Source organism: Engraulis encrasicolus, chromosome 5 (assembly GCF_034702125.1).
Source record: "Engraulis encrasicolus isolate BLACKSEA-1 chromosome 5, IST_EnEncr_1.0, whole genome shotgun sequence".
Taxonomy (NCBI): Eukaryota; Metazoa; Chordata; class Actinopteri; order Clupeiformes; family Engraulidae; genus Engraulis; species Engraulis encrasicolus.
Genome location: NC_085861.1, coordinates 51,161,795 through 51,171,794, shown reverse-complemented (window position 1 = coordinate 51,171,794; position 10,000 = coordinate 51,161,795). Strand labels below are relative to the sequence as shown.

General features: G+C 42.5%; 2 protein-coding genes across 8 annotated transcripts in view; both read right to left on the bottom strand.

The window, feature by feature from the left end:
* Positions 1-4,679, bottom strand: part of stx17 (syntaxin 17) — an 18,764-nt gene extending 14,085 nt beyond the window's left edge. The window contains exons 1-3 of the mRNA XM_063199667.1: positions 4,408-4,679; positions 4,124-4,309; positions 3,277-3,342 (exon numbers count right to left, since the gene is read on the bottom strand). Of these exons, the coding sequence (XP_063055737.1) occupies positions 3,277-3,342; positions 4,124-4,246 (189 nt within the window). The 5' untranslated portion in view covers positions 4,247-4,309; positions 4,408-4,679. The remainder of the gene's footprint in view (positions 1-3,276; positions 3,343-4,123; positions 4,310-4,407) is intronic.
* A 3,232-nt stretch (positions 4,680-7,911) lies between these two features.
* The window catches only part of nr4a3 (nuclear receptor subfamily 4, group A, member 3), a 23,934-nt gene continuing 21,845 nt past the window's right edge, over positions 7,912-10,000 (bottom strand). For all 7 annotated transcript variants that reach the window (XM_063199660.1, XM_063199664.1, XM_063199663.1 and 4 more), the window contains one exon: positions 7,912-10,000. This exon is cut by the window's right edge and continues 417 nt beyond it. The gene's annotated coding sequence lies outside the window, so the exon portion shown is untranslated.

Below are 10,000 nucleotides of genomic sequence, written 5' to 3'. Positions count from 1 at the left end.
ACTCTTTTTGCATAATCCACACACACACACACACACACACACACACACACACACACACACACACACACACACACACACACACACACACACACACACACACACACACACACACACACACACACACACACACATATACAGGGTAAGGGCTGTGGTAGAGAGAGACACTGGCAGACACAGGAATAGAAATGATAGAAACAGACACACATATCCCAAACATGACAGAAAACACACGCACACACACACACACACACACACGAAAAAAGACTTGCATGTGCTTGCTTACTGTAATCAATCCCTCCCATACTTATACTTATATACTCATACTTAGGGCCAGTCTTAAATGAAGCCTAGACTTGGGTGTTGATCTAGCACAAGCCCTCTAACAGAGGGAACATTTATATGCCATGTTATAATATCACCAACCATTTACAGACTTACTGTAAGAGGAAAAAGAACATTAAGTAACCTCGAAATGTTGCACATTGTCCCTTTAATGGTTTTTGTTTATTTGTTGTTAACATCAGCTTGTATCCTGACACTGAACCTGGATTGCATTGTCTTCTTATGGAAAGAAAGGTCAGACCATAAATGGGGGGTTGAATCATTTGACACATCACACAGCACAGGCCATGAATAAAGAAAGCCTTTCCCGCAAGGTGCAGTTTATATGAAGACGATTGTGAGGGAAAACGACAAAATGTTATATCAGAGGAGCCTTTTGTTTACACGGCAACACCGCCATCGGGGCCTTAAAACGCAAAAAATCTGAAGACTCCTTTTAGAATGGGGAGTTTTGAAGATGACCCGGTTTGCGTCTGTCTAAACGACAAAAAAAGCAAAACATGTTCACGTCCCATACACATTTATATCACACTTCTACAGATTTTTGCATTTTAAGGCACCGATGGCATAGCCTGATTCTCACGCAGACCTTTCGTGCATTTTCGCTCAACTTCGTGAGCTCGCATGAGGCGTGAGAACCAGGTTACCGATGACAGGGTTGCCATATAAACGACAGGCACTTTCAATAAAAGATGTTGTCGTTTCCACTCGCAATTGCCCTCATGTAAAAGGGATCGAAAAATTTGAAGACGAGACACCACTTTCGCATCTTCTGTTTTGATCGTCACCATATAAACAGCATAAGTGGCATTGTGTGGTGCTGCCCTACAGCATGCAGAAAAAACACTGGGCTAATTGAATTTGTGGTGCTCAGTTTTCATTCTGTGGTGCCACATGTGTGTGGGAAACACTGCTTTGGTTCTGCTTCTTGCCATCTTCAATGATTCCAATCGGTAGCATCAGTCGTGTGCAGCAACACAATAGAATTTTAACATCCTGTAGGTCCATCATTTATCTTTTTTTAAACAACTAGGTATTCATTCATGGCGTACATTAGATTTGGCCCAGCCATGCCATGGTATAAAAGGGGATTTACTTCATATTTCTTGGCTGATTGGGGTCTACTTAATCAGCGTATTACGCAGATTTTTGGACTTTGGGTTGTCGACAGACTGCTGCGTCATAAGCCTTGTACAGGTTCCGCAGAAGTACACACACACAGACACACACGCATGCACACACACGTACGCACGCACGCACGCGCACATGCGTGCACACACACACACACACACACACACACACACACACACACACACACACACACACACACACACACACACACACACACACACACACACACACACACACACACAGGAGGGACCTTAAGTCTTGCTAATCGATGGGCATGCCTCAGGCAGTGGTGCCACAAGGTCAGCAGAGGGCCAATCACAGTACAGGGGTCCACAGGGCTTATTACCAGATCAGTCTAATTACCGACAAACATCACCCAGGCTCCGGAAAACACCAAATGCCCCACTCCCCACCTCAAGCGCAACACTGACGTTTATATGGGAACCCAGTCGTTCAAGAATTTTACTTGAACAGTCTACAGCTCTCATAAAAGAGTGTTAAAATTAAATAAAAAAATCAAACCCAGAAAATCTTTGTTAAAATATTGCGGAATATTTGCGACGTCACAGTAGTGAGCCATAAGATCATAAAGCTCAATACCTCAAGCACAAGATGATCTGATTTACTCTCACTGATTTACATGACATCTCAAGTCATCCCTGTGCAACACCTCGTAGATATTCCCTTGAAGCTAAACCTGACAATCAAAGACACACCTTTCTATCTTTATATCTCGTAAAAAAAAACACTCACACATAACGTTCATATCTCTGAAATAGAAGTAACTCACAGTCACCTATCCTGACACTCACACTTTTACTTAATGATGCTGTATGTGCTTAAAGCCGATGCTGTAGTTGTTTATTGTAAAGGCTGTGCTATATTGTTCCCCATGTGAACGCAAAACACAAAATCACAATGTGAGCCAGATACGTGTATGGGCTGTCGAAATGTGCTGTTAAAATGTCAGTGTTCTACTAATATCCTGCATGTACTATGACCTTTTCTTTGCACATGAAGCTTGAGCTTCACTATTGTGTATGACTAATTATATCTCTCTCTCAAAAAAAAAAAAAAAATATATATATATCCTTCTATGTCTTAACGGCATTGGTGTTGGAATAGTTGTTTTGCCTTGGCTTGGCGAAATGTTATGAATGAGCAATCTTTTCTGCTCTCATTTTCGGCTACCCATTACTGTTATTGTTCTCCGTCTCCGGTGCTCCCCCCATCCCTCTCCTTCGGTACCTGGCACCACCCTCCCCCGACTTCCCCGACTCAGGAGATGCACTTAAACAATGTCTGCGGTGTCTCTGATACAGTGTATTTTCCATCTCAAAGGCACAAAAACACCCTTCTGCACACACATGCACACACACATGTATGCACAACAGGCACGTACACACACACTCAATGTGCTGGACATGGGAAAGCTCTCACAAGTCCCACAGGGTAAAAGGTGTGCTGGGGTCTCACACACACACACACACACACACACACACACACACACACACACACACACACACACACACACACACACACACACACACACACACACACACACACACTATACCATGGAGGTCCCACACCTTCACACATTCAACATCATCTGTATTTTGACAACTGGCCAATATATTTTATTCACATTTCTGGTTTGTGGGTTTCAGACTTATCTTCATAAGCCTTAATGATTGTGTGTGTGTGTGTGTGTGTGTGTGTGTGTGTGTGTGTGTGTGTGTGTGTGTGTGTGTGTGTGTGTGTGTGTGTGTGTGTGTGTGTGTCTTGCATGCACATGTGTCTGACCTGCACAGTCCGACTGGAGTTGATGTGCTCCTGATGTAGCTTGTCCCATTGCTGAGCTCTCTGGAACTAGAAGAGAAGCAGTATGGTAAGTCCCAGGTGTCCAGACCAGTGAGAGTGTCTGAGTGCAGAGCAGCAGGAGTACAGTAATGACAGTAACCTTTTTTAACCCTTTAAGGGTACTGTATGGCCTACCCAACAAAGCCTTGGACCGACTACAGTATGTTCAGAATTCAGCAGCCAGAATTATATCTCGCACAATGCGGTGGCAAGTCAACACATCACTCCCAGTGAAGTCCCGCATTCAGTACAAAATCTGGAACAGTCTACCTCCTAACATACCCCAGGCCCCCACACTGGCTACGTTCAAGAAGCACCTTAAATCCCATCTATTCACAGAGGCATATGGGCTTTAACTTAACTGCCCCTTCTGCTGCTTGAATCATTTTATTTTCACAAGACCTGATTGACATCCCCAGTTTTATAGAATTATTATAGTCAGTACCGTCATAAATGGGATTCCATTGTCATCATGTTGGGGTATTTTAAACTGACATCAATGTCCAAAAATTGCACTTTCTGACATCACCCTGATAGATTTCCAATTGATCAATAAATGTCAGCATTTGTGAGCCGTGTGCATACATTCTAACTGTGTGGTAGGCCAATGTATGGATGACTAATATGACAGATAAAATCTCTGCAGATATGCCAGCTGACAGAAACTCAGAGGCCTGACTCCACTGCCCCACAGCTGATCGCTGTCAGACACATTTGATACTAGAATAGTCTAGGGTTGATATGGTGTCCTTGAATACGAGTGTTCAAGAACATGAGCAAGCATGCATACCTTCTCTATGTTGTGCTGATGTTGTTGTAGTCTTTGCAAATCGGTAGGAATGACAACTTTGGTAAACTTGTGGATGGGCGATTCCAGCCGCCTGAGTGGCAGTTTACTCGTTCCTTCAGACATGTCAAAGAACTTTTCCGCCTCTCTCTCCCCGACGTCAGGAAACAAATAGTACTGTCATGCTAACTGAAAGCGAAAGAAGCATTAGGTTGCAAGGTAGGCTATTGTGGATCAACACACCCTAAGTGTTTACAAAGGTTGAAACATAATGATTGAAAGTCTACCTTTGCCATGGAGCAGTTCTACACAACCGTGGTTCTTTTGACCACTGATGAGCATATGGCAGCGGAGCACAGCCAAGACTGCTAACAGTAGCTTGTCGATTATGGAGCAGCAGGGAAATCCACTCACATGATCCAACAAGCAGTAAACAAATGATTACTCAACTGACTTGTGACAGTAGCCAGCCACTAAAAAACAGCAAGCTTCATGTCTCCGTGTCATCAACAAACTGCTGCTGTCGCAGCGGCGATGTGTTTGTAAACAATTCCCTTTTCCGGAGTGTGCACCACTGAAATGTCTCCGACGTCCGAATGTGCAACTTAATTCCCCAGGGGAGGGGTCTGGGGTGTAATGATGTGATTTCACAATCGACATAATTCACAAGGCAATGTAATTGCATAATAATAATAATAAAATAATAATAATAATATATGTCTGTATCCTTGTTTTTATGTTTATTTATGTTTTATTAAACAGGCTTAGCCTGTAATTCATATTTAATGCAATAGCCTACACTCCAGTTGATTGTATTAATTAGTCATGAATTCTTCAAATAGCAATGAACTGGCGTCCCCTAAAACACACACACACACACACACACACACACACACACACACACACACACACACACACACACACACACACACACACACACACACACACACACACACACACACTTGGGAGCCTGATCAGTGTTTCCGGATTAAGAGAACACCAACCGATTAACCACGTGTGACTGAGACATCCAACTAATCTTACTTCCTTTGTGAGCATCCATATGTGACTTCCTCTTACCCTTTTCTTAAAAGGTGTGGCCCTTGGTCCATTATTGTGTGTGTGTGTGTGTGTGTGTGTGTGTGTGTGTGTGTGTGTGTGTGTGTGTGTGTGTGTGTGTGTGTGTGTGTGTGTGTGTGTGTGTGTGTGTGCTTCAATGTCTGATTTTTTTTGTTTGTGTCTGCATGCGTGCATTTGTGTTTGCGTGCCTGCATGTGTGCACCTGTATGGCTACATTTGTGCACTTGCGTGATGGACTCAGACACAGAGGCGTGGAATGGTGTGGGGAAAGGGGAGCCGAGAGACAGGGAGGGGGCGGATGGGTGGTGCGTTTGTATGTCTGTGGTGAGACCTTCTTTGACTTTTTGCCCGTCTTCTCTCCCTTTTATTCTGAAGGGGGAAATCCCATCGGCCTGTGTGCGCATGCTGATATGTGCAATGCCCGCAGTGCTTTTGCAACTGTGCCACATTTTTTTTTAACCAGTAGTCTGTCAGTTAATTACTAATATCCAAATGATAGTTTCACAGTTCCATTCAGCGATGCAACTAAAGTGATTTAAAAATGGCATTGCAAAAAGTTGAAATTATATCTTTACACTTGGAGACTCCCCAAGTTCTAGATTACACAGTGTTTTAAAACTTTTACAACTGTTGGTTTCAGAGGTTATAAACTGTTACAGGGCTGTGTGTAAAACATGCATGACTGTTTGCAGTTGTGCAGATAGCGTGCAAATAAGTTGAAAAAAACAACACAGTTCATGCCTCCCACTAGCTCAGGCTATGCAAATTATCGCCCACTATAAACCACATGTTTTCTTTTTTCTTTCTTTCTTTCTTTCTTTCTTTCTTTCTTTCTTTCTTTTTTCATCCCATCTTTCTTTCTGTCTGTCTCTCTGTCTAAAATGTGTCCCATCAATGTGCAAAATTGATTGTCATTGAACTTTCACAATGTAATGCTGAAATGCTTTTCTGACTTTTCCACTGGCTCATAACACTAAAATCAGTTTAGTGTCCTATTTCACTTGATTTTCAACAGTGACATTCAACAACTGTTTTAATTAAAAGTCGCTTAAATTCCTGTTGTCATTTCAACTCATCATTTTCACTCTCATATTATGAAATGACTAAGTTAGCTTTGTGAATGATTGGACAAGCAATTTCAATTCTTTCATTTGATCTGGCAGAGGTGACTTGGTGACTGCCTGAAGTCCCTTTAAAAATGTGTGTTAGAATGAAGATAGATGAACTGTTTGGGAAGTTGAATTAGAACTGTAATATTTATGATGATAATAGATTAATGAGGAATATTGCGGAATTGTGTGTGCATTTGAATAGTTTTTTAAAAAGATATTCAACTGCTGTATATATAGGTAGGGGATATTGTACAGGATGTCCTCCACGTTACAATAGTTTAAGATTTTAAAACGTTTAACTATTTATTTACATTTTGTACTTGTATGTTCTGGCTTCTCTTGTCCATGCTCTTGTGTTCATGTAAAGCGCTCCACAATGTTTACAGGTGACTCTAGCTCAGGGGTGAGGGAGACAATGAAGGCTGCGGCTGTGGATGTTCTCAAATGTCACCATGTCAATCGATTTGGCTTAACAAGGGCTGCAGGACTGATCAGATCAAAGGCAAACACACACACACACACACACACACACACACACACACACACACACACACACACACACACACACACACACACACACACACACACACACACACACACCTGAATCTAATAGTACCCAATCAACACTGCCAACATCTCACATCCATCTATTTAAAGGCCAACTTCCGATAAAACTCAGTTTTACTCACTCCTTTCGAAGATCGGACGGTCACCCCAAGTTAAACTCACTTGCAAGGCTCTCATAGCGGTGCGTCAACTCTCCTGGCTGTGTTTCCCGGTGTTTCCCAATTTACATTAATAATGCAGAGAAACGAGCGAATCACGAAAGCCTTTCTGTGTTTCGTCACGTCGAAAGAAGGCGTTGCCCACAAAGGTTTATATCGACCCATTTATCTAAAAACATGTCGAGTATTTTTTTTCTGCTTGTTTTCAAAACAAGCAACGTCTGGTGGCCCGAAACATAGCTTAGCTTAGCTATCAGCTGGTTGCTACTCTCAGGTACACACACAGCACAAAGCCTCATATATAAAGCCAACTCACTCTGGTTGCTCCGTGCCTGCAGCAAGCCTAGGGGTCGCTGTCGAAAGAGCACAGCCCTGAATGGAGCCTGCACGCCTCCGCTGGCGCCCCTATAGTGCAGTACCACCCGGGGAAGTGGCGACTCTGTTTGCCATTACATTCCCTCCAAGAACTAGAGGACTGAGCCAATCAGAGACGCGTTTCTTCGAGAGCAGGAGGAGTGAGCCAATCAGAGACGCATTTCCACGAGAAACACGGAACACTCTCTCGTTTCTCCACAAGCCACCTTGCCAGCTTGCAAAAACGTCTTGAAACAAAGCAACCAGTGCGTTTTTTAAAACAGGACCAACGCGTAACACATTCAATAACATTGGGGAACACGGCAGTATTAATGAAATAACGTTGAGAGGCGATCTTTAATACTAACTGGCTATTAAGACACACGCGCACACACACACACACACACACACACACACACATGCATAGAGAGGCGGGGCGGGGTGTGAGTGTGTGTGTGTGTGTGTGTGTGTGTGGGGGGAGGGGGTCATCATGAAATAAAAACAACACATGAACCAAGACTGAAATCATTTAAACTATTTTATCATGTCAAAGTGCTGAGCTGAACCTCCAGTGAGACAAATAGACAAAAAAATAAAACCAAACCAAGAGACAGTGGAAATACTTTTTTCCATTTCTTCTTCTTCAAAAAAAGAAATAAAACAATGCACAAGTCGTACCACAATAGTTGTAAAAGGCTATCGAATAAAAACACTTCAAAATATTCGTTTTTTCATTTTTTTCTTTTTTTGTGGTAATATATTTATATATTTATATAGTCTGAATCTCTCTTGAGTGGGCTGTGTAAAAGCCCTCTCGGCGCTCTTTTGCAATAAATACAGGCAAGCGCAAAGACACACACACACGCACACACACACACACACCCATGCACAAACCCTTTTCCTTTGTACAAATCCAAAAAAAAAAATCAACAAAGTGATTATTTTCAATAAATGGCATCAATGATAAAAACATACAAAAAGACATATTAATGCGGAATGTATCAACCTTTCTCTACCCCCCCCCCCCCCCTTCCCTCTCTCTCTCTCTCCTTTGTCTCCTTCTCTCTGCTTGCTGGTTGATTCTCTCTTTCCCCCTCCTCCCTCATGTGTTCCTCACCCCTCCCTCCCCACTCCTTTCTCCATCTCTCTGTCTCTGGGTCTCTCTCTAAGTGCTCAGCAGCCCGTCCCCCATAAAGTCCCTCTTCCCTCTGCATGGCTCCCCCACACTGCTGTTATTCCGTCGTCTTGAAGCCCTACTCTTCTTTTTTTTATTATTTTTCATTTCTTTATTTTCCATACAAAAATACTACAGCAAATTTCAAGTTCTGAGGAGCTCCATTGTCTTAGAAAGGTTTTTTTAGCGCGGCGGTGCGTCGCAACGTAGTGCTGTGTTCTGTGGGTTGCGGTGTCGTGTCATCTGCTCTGCTCTTGACCTTTGACCTCAAAACACAGTTGACTGTGAGGACAGAGTCTCGGTCATAGACATATAGATATATAGATTAACATACTATATATCTATAGACATAGATAGATACATAGATATCCATATAGATGAGTGCTTGTTCCAAAACGCAATATATCCATTTTAAAAAATATATTCAAAAAAGTGTTTTTTTATTGTGCATTCTCGGTTAATATCAGCAAATCATTGTTCTGTTTGGATTAGATATGGATAACATTAAAAGTATGTTGTCTTAAAAACTAATTTTGGAAAAAAAATGTATGAAAATAGTATTTAAATGGATTTTATTGCATTTTGGAAAATGACTCTTCATTTGTCTGTGGTCTTAGTAGCCTATTCGTGTCAGATATACAGGTATGTCTACTACAGAGCTGGAGTCCAAGTGTGATTCTGTGGGGGGAAAGCACTTCAGAAATTGCACTTAATGTACACAGGAGCTGTTTACTCATCCCCTCTGCCTATGTTCTACGAATAAGTGTTATGTGTGTACTGTATATCTGGATGTAAAGTATATCTTCCCTCGTGTGTGTGTGTGTGTGTGTGTGTGTGTGTGTGTGTGTGTGTGTGTGTGTGTGTGTGTGTGTGTGTGTGTGTGTGTGTGTGTGTGTGTGTGTGTGTGTGTGTGTGTGTGTGTGTGTGTGTGTGTGTGTGTGTGTGTTTCAGTGTTTATGTTCTGTTTTTTTTTCTGTTTACAGAACACACATCTTTTTTGGTGGGGGGCAGAATACACGAACGTACGTGTGGGGACATATCATGTCTCTTGTAGAAAAGGTCTATGTGTGACTGTATGTAAGGGATGGACTAGAGACTGTGTGAACTTGTGCTGGACATCCGATTCACACCATAGTGAAGGCTCAAAATACACACGCACCAAACACATACATACATACACACGTACGCTCCCAATCTGAGTCATACCCCACCCACAGTCACACAGTCATATGTATCAAGCAGAAGAAAAAGTTCTGATTGTGTTGTTAGTTTTTTGTGTTTTTGTTTCGTCAGACAAGAGTGCGTCCTGTGTGCGTCCTAGGGGAGACCGTGGGAGTTGTCGTAATGCCTCCTCCATCCAGGGGCATAAAAAAAACCCAAACAAGTTCTGTTCTCCACAGCAAACGAAGCTGCTGGTGATGGTGATCCTCCCCCC